The 20437-nt window shown below is 36.6% G+C and overlaps 1 protein-coding gene across 2 annotated transcripts in view; it reads left to right on the forward strand.

Moving 5' to 3' along the window:
• The first annotated feature begins 1256 nt into the window (after positions 1-1256).
• LOC131046865 (nuclear transcription factor Y subunit A-7) overlaps positions 1257-20437 on the forward strand; it is a 33871-nt gene continuing 14690 nt past the window's right edge. For both annotated transcript variants that reach the window (XM_057980672.2, XM_057980682.2), the window contains exons 1-6: positions 1257-1413; positions 1566-1682; positions 1808-1977; positions 17140-17297; positions 17585-17662; positions 17764-17928. In XM_057980672.2, coding sequence (XP_057836655.1) covers positions 1953-1977; positions 17140-17297; positions 17585-17662; positions 17764-17928 — 426 coding nt within the window. In that variant the 5' untranslated portion in view covers positions 1257-1413; positions 1566-1682; positions 1808-1952. The remainder of the gene's footprint in view (positions 1414-1565; positions 1683-1807; positions 1978-17139; positions 17298-17584; positions 17663-17763; positions 17929-20437) is intronic.

The raw sequence follows: 20437 nt of genomic DNA on the forward strand, positions 1-20437 counted from the left end.
GTCAAATTTTAATCATTGGTCTTTGGTAACTTCTTTAAGTGTATGCTAATCTTGTGGTTCCATTTTGTTCATATATTCATGAGTCCTTCCTCCATTGTATTAGCATGAAGATTAGTGTCACAATTTATAGGAAGTGCATTATATATTTAACACATTCCTCTATACAATTGATTCAAAACTAAGTTGAGTGCATGGTGTAATCATGAATGTGCCATCCCAAAGTTTATTCGTATATGTAGTTTATTTGTATATGTAGTTTATTTTGTAGTCAACAAGTTGAGCTTGGTACATACATAGATTTGTCAAATGAGTCATGATTAACTATGTATTCATTTAAGATGTAATCAAAATATATCTATAATGATGGAACAACTACATAATCTAATGATGAAAAAGATATATTTTTTCCTTCAAAAATAGTAATTTAATTATATAAATATAATATGATATCTTAAATATTTATATTGTTATATAACTAATTGTATAATGTTAAAATACATTTAAATTTTCTTTCATTACTATCAACTACACTTTTAGTAGTTACATCATGCCTATTATATTAAGGAAATACAAACATAGAATTGAAAATCATTATTAACAATTTTTTTTAAAAAACTATCAATTATTAATAAACTTTCAAACAAATTAATAGTTACTATCATTTTTACGAACAAGATTAATTGCAACATAGCTCTTATAATTAATTGTTATAATAATTCAATTATCACTTTAAGATATTTGTGAAGAGTTGGGGAAAATTTATATTCAATTATCACTTTAAGATATTTGTGAAGAGTTGGGGAAAATTTATATTCCACCTAATAAAGGACAATCTAAGAGAGGACCACTCAACATGGATTCCTTTTCTATCCAAAAAATAAAATAAAGAATAGATGCATCATTTGTTAGGGTTGCATTCCGTCCTTTTTCTGGATGCTGAAAGGTGTCAGTTGTCACATTTCTACCGCCACTTATGTCGGCCATAAATTTAAGGACAGGTGTCCATCTTCCAGCAGGTCAAGTCCTTTACAAAACGTATTGTTTGCTGGGCCTAGACCGGCACCCTAGTCCAGCTTAATGAATGTTAGGTGACATACATAAGTCGCCTAGAAAAAAATATCTATTTCATCCTTTTAGGAGACAGAAGCCCAACCTTATAAAACTAAATTAAAGAATATTCTAAAATAGATTCAGTGCCACGTAGACACAAAATCAAATCTATGAAAAGACTTTAACGAAAACCTACACGGAACAAGAAAAAGAGACAAAAATAAAATAAAAAATATATTTGAGGTCTGACTAAAAAATCACTACAAATTTAAAGCTCCCTATGCTTTACACGATAGGTACCCTCGTTTTCATTTCATTCTTTAGCAGCGGAGGGGTTTCAGGAGCTCGGCGTTGAATTTAAATGTAATTTATTTTTTTTCGTGATTTTGTCCTGGCTTGTTATTAATGGCGGGAGGGCTTTAGAGTGAGCTTTTTAGCAGGAAAAATGGTAATGAATTAGTTAAATTGCTTGCAGTTTGCATCACTAACCAAACCCTCCGTGCTTTTGTTTTCAGCGGAGTTTTGCTACTAATCACATGAAGTTGCCCTTTTCCGGCAAGTATCTAGCATTGCGAGATTATTTAAGTATTTGAATTTTGAAATGCGCGATGCATGAAATTGCAGAGGCCAAGGTAAAGTATTGTTGAATGTTTTTGTAGGTGGGTGATTTAAAGCAGTGTTGTTGGGGTTTATAACTTCGGATCTGAATTTTGATATTTAATTGTGTTGTTTTAATGTTACGTGGAATGTTTTACAGTGAATGGTGTAATATGGTTTTCTGAGCGTGCATGGCTGCGTGTGAGGGTTGTTTTGAGTAAATTGGAGGGTTACAAAGGATTTAAGAGAGGATTGCGAAATTTTGAAGGAAAAAAAAGGTGCGCACTTGTTAAGGAGGTTGGAGAATGCAGAATCAGCATATTAATAAGGGTAATTTATGTTTCTTTGCCGTTATTGTTTTATCGTTTTTAATTTGAATAAAATAAATAATTTGATTTTTCTGCTACTAGCATGCATCTGTACATCCAACCAAAAAGCAGTTGCAGTTAGATAAATTATCTAGTGCGTGCTTATTTTTATTTTAAGGGTTCTCTTGTTTGGTATACAGGTTGGTCCCATTCAAGGGGCTCCCTAAGCTTTCTGTGCCTGGGTTGTATAAAATTTTGGGAGTTATTTTCTTTTATTGTCCAAGGGTTATCTCATAAATTTCTTTTATTGCTTCGTATCTTATACGTGACACATAAAATTTATAAGGAAATCTATAGATCAAATCTAGATGGAAAATATAAAGAAAAATCTGGAGAGAAGTTTCTTTTATTGCTTCGTATCTTATACGTGACACATAAAATTTATAAGGAAATCTATAGATCAAATCTAGATGGAAAATATAAAGAAAAATCTGGAGAGAAGATGTAATCTTCAGCGACATGGCAAAAAATCACAAGTAGTGGCTACTTAATTTCAAGCCCCTCTTTTTCTATGACTGGAACTGTCTGACCTACCTATATAGTAGCAGCTCCTGTGCTCTAGGAGAAAATTACTTACTGGGGATGTTAAAAGAAACATGCATGGGATCATTTTTTTCATAAAAATACAAGCAGTAGCCTAGGCACGGGATCATGCTTTAGTTCCTGGGAAGGATGTTTGAGCAATTTTCTCAGGAGGCGCCAGAAAGGAAATTTAGGAGCCAAATGCAGAAATAGGGTCCTGTAGAACATAACATTTGTGCCGCAACTTTTTGTTAGAGAACTGCACGAGGAAAACTGTTACTTTATTGTTTACAGAACATATAAAAGGAGTACCAGTTGCTGGACCTTTGACAAAAGAACTGGTAAAATATCATTGCAAAGTTCCAATCCTCCACCAGCAGCAATAGTTTATATTAAATTTTTTGCTTTCTATAACATATCCTCTCCACATTTTCAGGTATGGATTGTAAACTTTGAAGTTTTAGATACTTGAATTGCATGAGACCACCGACACAAGAGAAATAGGAACAGCTGTCTTCCATGGAACCCTACTTGTAGCATTTAAAAAAAATAAAAATGCATGGGATCACATGTAAGGTTTGTCAAAAAATAGAAGCAGTAGTCCAAGCATGGGACTGCTCTCCATTACCATGGAAGGGTACTTGAGCAATCTTCTTAGTAGGTGTCAAAAAGGAAATTTAGGAGCCAAATGTAGATAGAGGGCCCTATTATACAAAAAATATTTTTCATGTTTCTACTGTTTAACCGAGAACTGGACAAGGAAAACTGTTAATTAACTGTTTGTAGAGAATATATTTAAAATCACCACCAACAGGATGTTGGCATTTGGCAAAAAAAATTGCTAAAATATCTCTGCAGGAATTGCAAATTTTTACACCCCCACTGCAAGTAGTAGTTTAAATTCTTCTTTCTAAAGACTCTCCACTTTGCATTTTCAGGTATACATTTTAAGCTTTGCAGTTTTAAATAAATGAATTTCATGGGACCACAGAGAAATAGAAATAGGAGCTGTAGCTCTTCCCATGGAACCCTGTTATTGGTATCTGATTGATTCAAACTCTTAGAAAGGCAGAAAACTAAATTTTTGGTAATTTTAATGATGTGTTAATTAGTTGAATGGAAAATGAGAATTTTTTTATGTCTTCCTTTTTATGGAGTTGATTCTCAAATTTGGCTTTGTTTTTGAGCTTCATTATGAGGTCAATACTTATGGGTACAAATTATGCAAGGTAAATATAAATAACTTCTTTGTGGTCTTCTTAGGGTTACAAAATTTTGAACAATATGTAAGGTAAATGGAAATAAATTGTTTTGTGGGGTTCCACAAGGGATCTGATATGCCAAACTGGCATTGGGGTTTGCCATGACCTAACAGACAACTTATACTTTCTTCATTCGTCCTCTGTTTTATTTTCATGCTTTGAAAAGTTCTGTTTGTGCAGATAGCTTTTATTTGCTTTAGAATTCAACTTTTTACATGTCTGATCCATTGTTAGGTTGCTGTCATAATCTTATTTTCATGAAACCTCACTCTTTTAATGATTTGTTTATTTTGTAATTCTTTTACCTCCACATTATGGTTTATTGGAAAGCTTTTTCTTTTTGACCTGCATTAATTGTTTTTGATACCATGTGTCCGAGATAGGTAAGGATGTTCTTGCAAACTCACATTTTTTACCATTTAAAAGTAACTTGTTCGCTTTCAACACTAGTAATACTTGCCTAAGATGAGTAATATGTTCTTTTGTATGTTCTACTAAAAGCCAAGATATCGTCCAAATAGACAATTGCATAAGAATCAATAAGTGTCCTAAATACCTCATTCATCAACCCCGTAATGGTAGTTGGAGCATTACACAGTCGAAACAGTAGAACCAACCAGGCAGCCACTTGTACAATCTTTGCTTTGTTTTAAACATTGTTTGCCACACATCCTCTTCTTTGATTTGAACTTATTGATACTCTAATTTAAAGTCTAAGTTTGTAAACTACTTGGTATGCTGAAGTTGATTTAAGAGATGATCGATACAGTTTGGCCGAAACCTTTTTTTTCTTATAATTTTGTTCAATGCTCTATAGTCAACAGTGAACACACATTTGCCACCTCTTATCTTTCTTTGGCACAATTACAGTAGGAGAACATCACAAGATGAAGTACTAGATCTGATCACACCTTGATCAATGAGTGCCTTTGCCTACAACTTAACATCATTAGTCTCAACAACACTTAAATGGTATTGCTTAATGTTTGGAAGTGGGCAATTCGGTAACAATTGCATCTCATGCTCTATAGCTTGCCTAGGTGAAATCCCCTTTGGCTCCAAGAATAGCTCGGAGAATTGGACTAACAGCTATCCTATTTCTTGCTGTTATTGATATAAGTATGCAGCCTATGTAATGTCTTATCTCAGTTCTCTTGTGCTTTTCTTCTCTACATAGCAACAAAAGAGTAAATTTCCCACTTGCATTAATAAGCTTCTTAGCTTGAGGAACTTGAACCATGAAGATTTTGGACCTTCTAGTATAGGATTTTAAGGTGAAGTCTTCACTATTCAATCAAAGTCTGTAGTGATATTTCTTAAAGTAGATTTCATCTTTCAAATAGAGAGGAAATCCCCAAAATGACATCATAAACATCCTTTTGTGCCAAACTGCTTCACATGCTACTTTTATTGCTCCTCCATATTCTGCTGAAGTCAAGGAAAGGACTACTGCATATTGCTTCTTGCAAGTCCATGTGTTTGCATTTGTGCCAAGGCTAAAAACCTTATCAAGAAGTGGATTTTCTATCATCCATAGAACTTGCCCAATTTTAATTTGTAAACTCACATAACCTAGGGTCTTTGCCTTTGTTGTACAAAATGCTAGATATCAAAATAAGTACAAAATGTCAAATGTAGTGAAGGGAGGCCTTTAATCATCCCCAAACTCCTCATCATCAGAACTACTGGACTCCTCATAGTCAAGATCTGCCAAACTAACACCAACCAGCCTTGCATTTGAAGTCATAGCATTCTCATCAACTTGTGATGGCTCCTAAAACCAAAAAAAGTTTGAAATTTAAAAAAGAAAAAAAAAACACTTTTTTGATGCCCAGGGATGGTAGATTTCCAGTTGTCCCCGAGACACTGGAAGGACGCTTGGGCGTCCCCGAGACACTGGAAGGACGCTTGGGCGTCCTCGAGACGTTTGGATGTTCCTAGCATCTTTGGACATTCCAGTGGGGGTGGTGGGATGGTAGGGGGATGCTCTATCCTCCTCCCCGCGTCTTGGAGATGTTCCCGTTCCCATCTTAGCACTTCTCAGAAACGTAGGGGCTGGGAGGAAATGCGTCCCCATGTTTCACTATTTGTGCTTGACCTTGTACACCCATTTGTAATCATTGGGCTTCTTCCATAGTAGGAGACCTAAGAGATCCCAAGTCATATTTTTCATAAGACTTTTTTTTGGTAACCATGGCCTTTTCTCATTTAGGTTTTCCTTTTGCCTCAAATATGTGTGGCTCATAAACTCCTTGAATATTGGCCATTAGAGCAAAGTTGATTGTGTTCCTCTTGTTGGTGCCTCATGATGATCATCCCTTGATCATTTCTACTTGGACATCTCCGATGGTGCTTTCACACCACTTTGGTCTCTTCATCCAAATTAGTGTTGTCACCATTACTTTTTCTATGTATACTTGTGTCATCCGAATGCTAATTCAAGCTATTATCATTAAAATCCGGGGCAATTACTAGTCTAGGAGATTCCACATGCTTAAATCCTAAAGTTGAACACCTAAATACTTAACTACAACATGTTCTTCGATAATTTTGAACTTGGGAGGAGTCTAGATTGGCCTAACTTCTTCATGTAACATGTCAATTGAAGGTCAAGCGGTCTTTGTCAACATCAATGAACCTATAAGCCTTATGATTATTGTTTGGAATATTGGTATATGCAATAGAACCAAAGACCTTAAGTTTACTTACTTAGGTCTTACTCCTAGACCATGCTTCCTTTGGAGTCTTGTTCTTTGTAACGTCCCCTATTTGTGAATGCCCTTATGTAGCCCTAAATTACTGTTTCCAAATGAACAAGAGAAGGGTTAGAGATATCTTTCACCTGATTGAGACCTTGCAAAATAGGTTAGAAACCATTTACAACAATAATTCATAAAACAGATCTTAATCAAGAATCATTACAACATATAGCAGAAATATCAATTAAATCATAAGATATCTTAAATATGTTTGGGGACGCTCAACCATAGGAGAGCTAGGACAAGGTGACTCAATAAGGTGCCTTAGAGATCTTCAACCCTAGGTCCAAGAGCAGATATACCATCCCTCTTGGTCTCTTGTGGCCCGTGCCATTCATATGAGTTGGTGTACCCAGTGAGGTGTCCTATAACCGTTCCCCTTCATCTTGCCATCCATTTCCTCATTCCTATGATTGGACTTCTTGGTATATCTATTCGCCATGATAGAGGGATGAGGGTATTCACAATAGGGTGCCCCAGAAGCCCATCTCTTCTAAGCCCAAAGGCAGTTCCCCTTGTACCCCCTTGGCCTCATGGGACCATTCAGTCACCACCATGAGGTGGCGTACCTAGAAGAGTACCCCATTGCCATTACCCTCTTTGTAATCCCTCATATTTTCTACCATGGTTTAGAAACAGAATACATTTAAGACATCCTATATTATGTCATGTACTTCATTTATCTATATATTAAAGAGTCATAAGCAACAACATAATGTTAGTCAGCAATGAACAGATAGAAATAATATTCATTATGCTATATTAAGCAGTCATAAACAACGCATCATTAATCAGCAAGTATTCATTAAACTATGCTTAGGGAACTCATACCACAGACCACAATATATGTTTAGGTCTGCTGTATACTCAATTAATTATTAATGCCCAAATCTGATCTCCTTTGCTCATGCCCTTTGGAGTCCTAATATGCCCCATTTATATACCTCTCCACCACCACCACTGTTGGAGAGTCATGTCATTTCTGTAGGGTCTTCTATAAGTGATGTCTCTTTTTAATTGACTGATGCCTTTTTGCCGACTAAACCTGCTCATATCTTTATTAAATGAAATTACTTTTATAAACTCGTACCTCCTTCACTTAACAATTGCTTATTACTTTTTGGGTGTGATCGCATCTTATCATCAATTAATATCATATGCATCCCTTGCTATATTGATTAGGTTATGCACTGATGTAGGATGACAGAAAATCGTGAGTCTTATGAATAAGATGATTTCCTAGCGATGAGATCTTCTTTCAACAATGGGGTATGACAATTAAGGAATGATTATTGAAATTGTGAAGTCTTACAGTTTGTAAGACAATTTCATATGATTGGTGTGCTTTTTATTTAATGTCAAATTGGGGGGCATAACATTCTTCACCACTTATGTTGAAGACCTGTTTAGCAAATATATCATTGTATAAATTGTCTCCACCTAGAATATTCGCGAAGCATTCTTATTCTTTATCATACATGGGGCCATTTGCGTGATAGTATGGTTTTGCTTCGCAAGAACTCCATTCTGATGTGGAGTGTATGGTGTAGTATATTGTGTTTTTATGCCATGTTTAACATAAAAGCTATTGAATTCTTTTGAACATAGTTTACAAACGTGGATTTGAATTTTGAATAGTACTAGGCAAGCCGAATTTTTTTGACTCAGAGATACTCAGGAAAAATTATTTAATACCTTAAAAACACTAAATTTTTGAAAAAAGATATTTTTTGAAAGAAATGTAAATTTCATGCAAAATATAGATATGAAATATGTGTGGTGGGAGTTTGGGGGCAAAGAGGAGGAACACACCATTTTCATAATTTTTTAGAAGGCAAAAAAGCAATTTTTTTAAAGACAAAACAGAGTTTTTGTATTGTCTAACCCAAAATTTTCCATCAATTTTGACATGGTGCAATGTAAATAGAAAATACTGCTGATTTTTTTTTCAAGTCTCGATGACTGTGCCATAAATGCAGCGATTTTTTTAAAAGAACTTTGAAAAACAACTTGGTGAGTAGACTTTTCCAAAACTCTTTAGAGAAAAAAAGGGCAAGTGCTTGATGACTCATTGAGTTTGCAAACTATGCTTTTGAACGTAATTCTCGTCCATTTTGTGATCTATGATTGATTACATCACAACTTGACTCTTTTTCTACTAATGCTTTGAATTTTAGGGATTCAATATAACACATCTGATTTTAATCTATGGAAAATACATGCACATTTTCTTACTAAAGTCAACAAGTAGAAGAAAATACTTGGCACAAGTAATGGATGTTGTGTCCATATTACAAAAAATAACAAATCAAAGAGTGATTACCAAGATGCTCAATATTAACAAAGGAGCAAAATTATTCTTAAATAAGAGTTGTAAATGATTTATCCGATAAGGATGAAATTGAGAACTAAAAAAGTAGAGGATAAGAACTTACCTAAAAAGAAATAAAATAATATTTTAAAAGTCTATCCTAATGACTTAAATGATCATCATAAACTAATATTACAATATAACTTTAATACCTTCCTTTAATGATCAATCTGTTAACCTCACCAAATTTATCACAAAATTTGACAAATTTGTCTACACTTAAGGACTTGATAGGAATGTTTGTAGTTTGATCCGTAGTTGGACAATATTGCAACATCAGTGATCCATCTTCTACAAGGTCCCAAATGAAATGGCAATGAATCTCTACATGTTTGGTATGCTTGTGGAAGACTAGATTCTTGGTGAGCTTTAGAACACCTTGATTGTCACAAAACAAGGGTAAAGAGTCTAAAGACCCTACTTGAAATGTGCACGTTTGAAAGCATTTTTCAAAGCCAAACTGCTTCACATGTATCTTTGACTATTCACCATGTTAATTTTAAGATCAGATTGATAAATATAGATAGCAAAATCAGAGTATCAAATTAATGAATACAAAGAACACCAAAATACCTCCCTCTTGGAGGTGAAAAACCCAGCAACTAAATTCAGATCTTTATCAGACAAATCAGTATAAGTCTTTACAACTGAACTTCAACACTTGAAGTGCTCAGAACCGCAGGGTATGCACAGCAGTATAACACAATAAGAACTTATTTGCAATATGAATGCTGATCAATAACACAACTTGCAGATCAAGGAGGATATTTGCCGACTTTGGGAACTTCACTCCACTTGGATTCAAGTTCGCTGCCCCTAGAATGAAGTCGCTGTCTTTAGGAATGACTTAGCTGTTCTTGACAGTATCTTTGCTGTCCTTAAGTATATCTTTGCTGACCTTGGAATGATGTTCGCTGACCTTAGGAGAAGGTTGCTGCTGATAAGAATATAATTTGCTGATCACTGCTGCTGAATGAAGAGTGTATTCGCTAAGTGTAGATAAATACAATGACTAAGCCTTTGTGTATATATGTAACTCAGCCTCCCAATTCACCCTAGGTCGGCCCTTTCAACTTGGTTCCAAAACATAGGGGTCAAATTACAGCCCTTTCAACTTGGTGCCAAAACATAGGGGTCAAATTAAAAAATACATAAGATAGGGCCTGCCCTATTCACAAGCTACAAGTTACATTCAATATAGGACCTCAAGTTACATCGCCCAATTAGGGTCAGTCCTAAAGTAAGTATTAAATAATTGAATTTTGCCAAATAGTTATGGCTAAGGCTGATAGGCCAATTAGCCATCAAAAGATGCTAGGTCGGCCCTAGAAGGGATCCGACCTAGCTACAACATAAACACTCCCTCTTAGCTAGGGATGAGACCTTCTCAAGATCCGAGTCACATAGTGACAACCATCATGGCTACTCCCAAAGGGTGGGTCCATGAACACAAGTGCCCATCACAAAATCCTCAACGTGATGTCGTCATCTCATCATGATGTTCACCATAGCTACTCCAAGAGGGTGAATAAACACAAGTGCTAGATCATGGAATTTCTTCCATGACATCCACCATGCCTACTTGCAGAGGGTTGTTCCACCATGCCTACTTGCAGAGGGTGGAAGATACATCTCAATGTATCACTGATGCTGAGACTCCCTCTCAGCTAGAGCTTCATTCTCCACAACTCCAAGCTTATCTTGAAAGTATGCAAACTTCACTCGAGCAAGGGGCTTGATGAGAACATCTGCTGTTTGCTCATCAGTGCTAATGTACTTCAGTTGAACAACATTCCTTTTCACAAAGTCAATAAGTCAAGCGTCCCTTTCACATATCTCAATACCCACTTCGCTGCAACCCAATATTTTGCCTTAGGTGTTGTCATGAATTTGGAGATGTAAGTCACAACATAGCTCAAATCATGTTTAGTGGCTGTAAGATAAATCATGTTTAGTGGCTGTAAGATAAATAAGGCTACTCACTAGCTTCTTGAATGTTGTCTCATTGATCACCTTTGACTTTATTTTGGCTGAAAGCTTAAGCCCTTTTTGCATAGGTGTAGATGAGATTTTGCAATTTGCCATTCTAAACTTTTTGAGCAAATTCTTGCATATTTAGATTGAGAAATAAAAATGTGACCACCTGTATGCCAAACTACCACACCTAGGCAATAATGTAGGAGGCCTAAGTTTATCATGTCAAAAGATTACTCATTACATTGGATTTGGTCAATCAAATGTGCCTCACTGCTCGTAATGATGATATTGTCTACATAAATGACTAGTAAAATGGTATCATTGCCAACACTTTAACATATAAACTTGGATCTAAAAGATTTCTCTGGAATCATTGTTGAACCAAATACTTGTCAATTTTTATGTACCATGCTTGAGGTGCCTACTTCAGGCCATGAAAAACTTTTGTCAGTCTGCATACTTGATGATCTTTTCCCGCAATCTAAAAGCCCCAAGGCTAAGTCATGTATGTTGAGACATGGACCAGCTAGGACTCGAACCTAGGACCTTCCATACGTTGCTGGAGTGCTCTACCATTGAGCTACTGGCCCCTCTTGGACCAATCCATCGTCAGTCCGGGTGTGGCTTATTTCCAACACCAACACCCCCCTTAAGCCACACCTCTCGTGTGCTTGAGGCTCCTAGCCTGGACTTGGCTTTGATACCATGTTGAGACATGGACCAGCTAGGACTCGAACCTAGGACCTTCCATACACTGCTGGAGTGCTCTACAATTGAGCTACTGGCCCCTCTTGGACCAGTCCATCGTCGGTCCGGGTGTGGCTTATTTCCAACACCAACAATGTACACTTCTTCATCCAAGTCACTATTGAGGAAGGCACTCTTAATGTCCATCTGATAGACTTGCTAGCCAAATTGTGCTGCCATGGGTAGAACTAGACAAATGATGCTCATCTTTGCTGTAGGAGCAAAGGTCTCCAAGTAATCAATGCCTTCTCTGTACGAGAACCCTGTAACCACCAATCATGCTTTGTACTTGTCATGGGTACAATCAGCTTTGTACTTGACTTTTTAAACCCACTTGCAACAATGGTTTTCTTCCCTGGTGGAAGATTTGAAAAAACCCAAATAAGACTTTGATGTTCGGTTTCCATGGCCTTTTCATTTAGGTTTACATTTTGCCTTTGCAAAACTGTAGGGTTCATAAACAAGTTGAATATTAGCCATAAGAGCATAGTTAATTGTTTTTTGCTTGCTCATATGTTTATGATTAAACCTTGATCATTTCATAATCCCAAACATCATTGATGAGTTTTTCTCATCACTTAGGTCTCTTTGTAGAAACCTCTCCATCCAAATCAGCATGGTAAGCATGACTTGGGCTGCCTAGTACTATATCATTTGGTTGTTGATCCAATTTCTCTTGAAGAAAATCATTTGGTATTGCTACTGGTACCTGCATGGGAGATTCCACATGTTCGGAATCATCAGAGTCCCCCCCCTTCAAGTGTAGCTAATGGAAGTTGGACACTTAAATCTTAAGCCTTCAGAGGCTGATATTCAATATTCTTGATGTCAGATTAGAGTTGAAAAGGCCCAACTTCATTAATCATCACATCCTTATGGAATGCCAAGTGGTTGGTGTCAACCTCACTTTATGATTATCACTATACCTTGTGAGCATTAAATATTGACTCTTGGAGTCTAGTTTGGTTCTCTTTGCTTTTGGAATCCAAATGTATGTAGTAGAACCGAAAACCTTAAGGTGGCTCACTTTTGGTTTACTTTCAGACCAAGCTTCCTGAAAGGTCTTCTCCTTCATTGCCTATGTTGGAGACTTGTTGAGAAGATAAAGAGTTGTGTGAATTGTCTTAGCCCAAAACTTATTGGGAATACTCTTGTTTTGCAACATATATTGGAGCATCTTTGTAATTGTACGGTTCGAAAACCTTAAGGTGGCTCACTTTTGGTTTACTTTCAGACCAAGCTTCCTGAAAGGTCTTCTCCTTCATTGCCTATGTTGGAGACTTGTTGAGAAGATAAAGAGTTGTGTGAATTGTCTTAGCCCAAAACTTATTGGGAATACTCTTGTTTTGCAACATATATTGGAGCATCTTTGTAATTGTACGGTTTCTCCTCTCAACAACTCCATTCTGTTGTGGAGTATAGGGTGTTGCGAATTGAGATTCATTCCGTGAATTCACTTGAATAGAATTCACCTCCATTATCAAACTCAAGAGTTATGATGTCACATCCTAACTCTTTCTTCAACTAATGACTTGAAATTTTGAAATTTCTTAAGCACATCTGATTTGGATTTTAGGAAAAAACCCACATTTTCCTACTAAAATCATTTACAAACAAGAGAAAATACTTGCACCAATGATAGATGCTATTTCCATTGGTCCACAAACATATGCATGAACCAACTGAAGGACACTCTATGCTCTCCAAGCCCCTCCTTTTGAAAATGAAGTTTTGTGTTGCTGGATGTCAGGTTAATCATCTACCATATTCTCTCGAGCCAACTGAGTTAGGTAAGGTAGGTTGAGATGCCCATAATGCTGATTTTATAATGTACTAAAATTTGATGCTCTTATGGCTACCAATGCACGTTCTTGAACTTCTTCGGTATCAACCAGTCGATACAATCCATGATATTTTTTGCCAACTGTGATGGTTTGCTTGGACGCCTCGTTAATAATATAGCACTTTTGTGTGCTAAAAATAATGTTCAACTTGGGACAATGGTGCATACTTTAACTCATTGAGAGTAAATTGAGCTCCATGCCTGATACATAGTAGCATATGTTGAGGAAAATAAGATTTTTTCCTCTAAAGGTCATCTAAACATTACCTTTTTCAACAACTATGTACTCTTCACCAACATTGAAGATCACTGAATCTGAGCAAGCTGTGTACTCCATGAACCAATCCTTATTGTGAGTAAAATGTTGAGATGCTTTAGAATCAATGTACTATGCATAATACTTTGTTTGATTTGTTGGTCCTTTGGCAATGAAAGCATAGAAGGCTGACTCCAACTGCTCAGAATGCCCTGCAACATGTGCTTTTTGTGGAGGACCTCCTTGTTGGATTTGTTTTGAGCCAATTGCATCCTACAACACTTATTCATATGACTATGTTTACGACAATAGTGATGTGATATTTTTCAGATTCTTCAAAGTATCATTAGAATACCCTTGACCATTCTTGTGATGCCACTTGCCTTTGCCCCTGTCCTTGGCTGCAAAGACTTGTTCCTCACCTGATGTTTCACTACTACTACCAAATTTGCTTCTTCCATCTGTCCCGCTGCAAGAGGGTGTTGCATAAATCATCAGGCTTTAGGTCAATATTGGTAGGTTTGATATTGAGTGTTTCTATGAAATGCTCATATGTCTGTGGTAAACTCTTCAACATAATTACCACCATATCTTCTTCTTCCATATTGTGACTAATGGCTGCCAATTGACTGCGAATGTCCTTGATCTTCATCAAATTTTCTTGCAAGGACTTCTTCTCTTTGATCATGATTAAGAATAGAACTTTCCTTCAGGTTGAAAGCCTTGCCTTTATCTATAACATTTCGTGCGTATTTCACAGGTGCTTCCAAATTTTCATAGAGGTTTTTCCTGATGGAACCTCTGAAATCATATCATCTATTACTCATAACTTGATGAGCATGATGACTCAATGATTACGCTCATCAAACTTTACTCGGTCTTTACCAATAATCATTGGCCGAGTGTCTATATTGAGGGCGATATGATCAAGACACCTATACTTGAAGATCGCAAGTATCTGCTGTTTCCAGGTGTTATAATAAGGACACTAACCCTCCCGCAATATGAAATCACGGAAAATGAGGAAATTTGCTGCTGTTTAGATTTGCAGATCAAACCCCAGGCAACACTACAACCACAATTTTATAAAAAAATGTTAAAATCACCAAATTGAGCAGCAAAAACCTCAATTTTAATAAAAAAAATCATCAAGAATCAGCAAAACAAGTTTAGAAAATTCTGAAAAAGTCAACTAAAACCCTAGCTGCTACCAAAGACCCATAATTTTGGGAAAAATGTTCCAAAAAGGCTGCAAAGCAGTCACCAAACTCATGATTTTGAGGAAAATTGTCAAATGTACAAGTGTAACAACCTTAGGTGTCACCAGAAAACAAGGAGTTGCACCAAACATTCGCTGAAGAAAATCTGTCATGCTGCAGAAAAATGTGCTGAAAATCAAAGCCTAGTTGCATGATTTCTTCCAATCATGACTCTCCACATAAATGCCTGCCATTTTCTAGGCAAAAGCTGATGATGGGGTCTCCCCATACACACCCAAACACATGCTCCATTACACTAGATGAAGGGTTGCTCTATCGAGATTAATGCACCCAATATATAGCATAACAAAGAGAATAACTCAGAAATTGCAAGAAATGACTTGCTTTCCATCTCTCAAAAGAAATAAATTCGAAATTCATCAATTACAAAATATTAGCCACTTAGGCTTTACAACTTTGCAAGAGAGCTATAAGCTACTCTTTATCTCTGAAGAGATGAACTCAACTTCGAATACTTAAACCGCTATCCAAAGCCCCTATTTATAGTTGTCTTATGAATCTTGCAATTCTCTCGCCCCCTCTAAGAGAGCAACACATGGGAATCAAGAAATGCAACACATAGCCAGTAGATGATCTTTCAAATTCCCCAGGGGGCCACCTAAAGAGGTATATTTTTCATTTTTCCATTTGGGTGCGTAAAAAGATGTCTTTTCCCATGTGTATGTAACCATTCGATAAATATGACTGCACGAGTCTTCTCCTTCATTGTGCCCTCGTCCAAAAGGTTATTTTTTATGACTTCGGCATTATAAATGATAGAAAAAGGTGTTCTTTCTTGAAAATTACAATTGCCATTGAACATAGGCTACAAATATTAAATAATTTTCACCCCCTATGCCCATTTGGACGCTTTCCTAGGTGCTTGGAGACCCATAGATGCTTGCATTTATTTTTATTCGCCTAACCTTAACTAAAATTTTAAATAACAATTTTTTTGTGTGATGTGCAATTGCCCTATACCTATGGATGCTCCTGCATCAAAAGCTCACAATTATAATGAAAAATCATCAAAATAGGCATCAAAAATCTGTCGCAGCATGCAAAAGCCCAGTCACGTGACCTAAAAAATGCAGAAAAATGGCACGATTTACTGAAAAAATCAGTTATGGATATCTTAAAACCTTGGTTGTGGATTCTTTGCTATTAGGGATCACAATTTTTAACCAAAAATCTAACTCGTGAACTTCTAGAATAAAAAACCCACTAATTTTCAGTGTTCCACGGGGACGCGTCCCCCCATCAGAAACGTCTTGGGGACAGGGGGACAGGGATGCGACGTCCCTTGCTGTCCCGCCACCACCACCCAAGCGCCGCAAAGACGTCTTCGCGTCTCCCAGGGAGACGTCTTCGCGTCTCCCTGTCCCTCGATCTCCCCGTCTCTCGAGAGACGCCTAGGCGTCTCTCGAGAGACGGGGCGTCTCCCGCGTTCCCACGTCAAAGCTAATGAAAAAAAGCAGTTTTTAAAAAACATGCGACTTTTGGGGGGGTTAAGGGGTAACCCTAATTGGGAATGCGCACGCTGCCCCTTGACCCCAACTTGGGGGCGCTGCCCCCAAACCCCCGTTGAAAAATATAGGGGGAAACCGCGCCGATAGAAGTAGGGAAAATTTAACCTCCGAGTCTGATTAGGCTCCATATAACAACACAATTAGCATTGAAGAAATCTTGGTATTTAGATTTAGTATTTCAAATTTCCTATAGTCTCATTTGAAATGTAATTCTTATACCCCCGCCGCCGTCCCCCCGCCATCCCCAAACTTAGGCCCTTGGTCCCCCGGTCCTGGAAACGCGTCCCCCCGTCCCCAATGCCAGTGGAAAAAGTCTGCCAAAGAACTTCAAGAAAAAGAATTGATGATTTTCCTTCAATGGTTGATCCGTATGACACTCTGCAAACTTGTACATGCCCTTTTGATAAACACTATGACATGAACATTTCCTTTGTACAAACTGTAGAACCTTATTCATCATATTTGCTTTGTATGTTCATTTCCATTTGTTGTTTCTGAAGGTTCATGGAAGTATAGCTGGAATGCACTGAGTATGTACCTCCCTGATTATTGTAGATTTACAAGTTTTCACAATAGATATTAATTTTCTTGGTTTGCAGCCATTGATGACAATCAAACAATTGAGAAACAACATAAGCACCAGCCACACCAACTCGAACATGCTCAGAAACGACAGCAACAACATCAGGCACCAATTGGCATACAATCACCACCTGGAGAATTCATTATGCCCCATACCCAACTTGATCAGTCTATGGTACTATTCAACTTTTACTGTTAAATTCCACATTTGGTAAAGTTGGTTTTCAATCAATACTAGATTAATTGATCTCTTTAGAGGGGAGAGTTATATCTTCACAAGGAACACAATGGAGTAGGACATGGACAGTTGTTTTAGAGAACTGTATTTGCAGTCATTGGGTGTCTTATGATGGATGTAAATAATTTATTCAGCTTTAACAAAGGTAGATAAGGCTAATAAGAAGAAAAACAAGTTTGTTGTCTAATACTGCAAATATCTGACAAGCTGATATTATATTGAAGGGAGTAGATGCGCAAAGGCAAACCCCAACTGGATATCCTTTCTTTGGAAACATGGTTACATATAGTCCACAACCTATGGTATCCAAAATTCCTTTATTCAACCTTGAATTTCTTCAAAATTATTGAGCTCTTTGCTTTACATTTAATTTACAAGCAGTATCTAATGTTTGTCTGTACAGATACATCCGTATATGGTCGGACTACAGCAAAGTGGTGTTCCATTGCCATCGGATACTATTGAAGAGCCTGTTTATGTAAATGCGAAACAATATCGTGGAATTTTGCGACGCCGTCAAATACGGGCAAAAGCAGAATCAGAAAATAGACTGATTAAATCCAGAAAGGTAAATAATCTAATACTGTACATGTTCTTGTCTACATCATACAAAATTAGTCCAAAACATTGTCTGAACAGTCCTCATTGTCTGTCAAGTAGAATAACATGAATAGTTTATTTAAAATCTATGTAAACAGAAAAGCAGAAATCATTTACATACAAGATCAGTGCAGGAAACTAGAGGACAAAATATCTAGTTTATGATTACTGGGAATGATCATTTTGATATGCGTAGAATTTGTGCATTTGATTAATATACAAAGTTGTTTAGCTTGTTTATGTGTTTTGTGGCAAATTGTCTAGATTGTGAGGCTCGGACAAAATGAGTAGCATTGACAAAAGAAACTCGACCGGTGTTTTAGGTCCTCTTCCAGCTAGAGGTACATCCATGCCATGTCACAGGGTTTGCTAAATTTTATGTATGAATTTCGAAATTTTGGTGAACTCCAATAAAATCCAAAAACTTACTCTAATTCACCGTAAAGTTTGTATGGAAGAAGGCTTGGTGTTTTAATTAGTGAGGGAGACAGTTTGGAAAGAAATGAAGAGCATCAAAGGGTTGGGTGGTGAGTAATTCTGAATTGATCACAAGGATATGATTTGCACCTTGTCCCTGGGACAGTAGGCAGAACCATTGGGCAAAGAACTTGAGTATAGTCTGATGATAGCAAATCCTGCTGTTCCTATTTGGATACCTTTCCAACAAAATAGGTCCGGAAGTGAAGGAAGCTCCCTAATCGTACTGTAAGCATAGTGGAACCAACACGCTACTCATTCGGTCTCATAAAAGAGGTTGTGGAAAAAGTGAGCCATTTGGAGCTTCTCTGGAAGATGGTGGGGGGAGATCAATCCCTTCCCAACTTCAAAGATGAGATTCCACTGGCGAGAAATCCCATTTAATTTTTAAATATTAAATATTATTTTTTCTTTTAAAACAAGCATTGTAAATATTGCTATTCATTTTAATTTTATAATTTGTTAATGTTTGAAATATGAATTGCTATTTGTCAATATTTACATTTAAAAAAAATGAAATTTATGTTAGGTGAATTTAATCATGACTTAATTTTTGGAATTTTTTTCTTGCCGAATTTTATCATTGCCAAACACAAACACAAACCTTGTGACATAGCATGCATGACAACAAAAGTTGGAATTTTTTTCTTGCCGAATTTTATCATTGCCAAACACAAACACAAACCTTGTGACATAGCATGCATGACAACAAAAGTAAATCAAATTGCTTGTTCAATCATGGTGAAAGCATAAGGTATCTAAAGACACGGTATAGTATTCTGTCATTTCCCTGTGCAAGTACTACATACATGGTAGAATGGTTAGGTCAAGTTATAGGAACAACATCCACAGAGCATTACAAATTATTGCAACTTAGGCAAATTTGAGGTGAGTTTCAGTTGAAGATGGAAAATATGTAGAAGATTTTCTGATATCAATGAAGGAGGTTCATTCCTCAATAGACCTTAAACCAATAAGAATGATTCTTAACACTTGCCTTTTACTAGGGTATAATTTCTTTTAACAGCATCTTTAGCGCAGAGGGTTTTCCCTTCTACCTCTAGAATTAGTTGCACAACTTGTTAGTGATGGGGCTATAAACTTAAGCATTGGATTGAATTTTTCTTAACTGGCCATTGTGCAGTGATGTCATATTATTAACAATGCTGACAAAATTGACAATGTATTTGAGCTTTTGGCCTTTTCTTTTATTCTCTACAATTCATCTTTTTGAAAACGTCGATTAATTTATTTTCTAGTAAATCATTGGCAATTGAGCAGACATGAGTTTTCATGGAATATTTTTCCAATTTCAAAGGAAAAGGATATACAAATTCCATCTTGTAAAATTTATTTATATTTTCATTTCTTTTATCTGATCTTAAATTCAGAATTTTTGTACAAAAGCAGCATAAATTACCTGCCCGTCCACACTAACTAAATCTGCGCGGACCTCCCAAAAAGGTCATAACTATTTTCCACACAACCAGTGTAGTTCCCAACTTCCCATCATTGGAAAACCTGATAAATCAATGACATCCCTATTTGCATCTTGTCAGGACAAATGTAAAGGCAAGTCTAATGCCCCCACTTTGAAATAGAATTTAATGATAAATAATAATAATCAATTAAAAATAAAAATATAAAAGAATATAATTAAATATAATTAAATTTTAATCAAGTTAATGAAGGGTCAAAAGACATGATACGAAAAGTTGTAACTCCCTCAAACATGAGATATAAAGGGGAGAAGAAAATCTCATTTGAGGGGGATAATCTGGGGAATCAGAAGTGCAGATCTGATTGTGAAAGGTTGTGTCCCTTTCAAAGGGTAGAAGTAATGAAGAGTTGCACCCTCTCAAAGGGTGATAATGGTGAAGGGGTGTGTCTCTTGCCAAAGGGCATCCATAATGAAGATGTGTGACCTCTCCCTCACATTGAGAGATATAAATGAAAGGAATCAAAAGCATCCAGTGACATGACTATCAATCAGATGAGAT

The sequence above is a fragment of the Cryptomeria japonica genome, chromosome 9 (genome assembly GCF_030272615.1).
Source record: "Cryptomeria japonica chromosome 9, Sugi_1.0, whole genome shotgun sequence".
Lineage (NCBI taxonomy): Eukaryota > Viridiplantae > Streptophyta > Pinopsida > Cupressales > Cupressaceae > Cryptomeria > Cryptomeria japonica.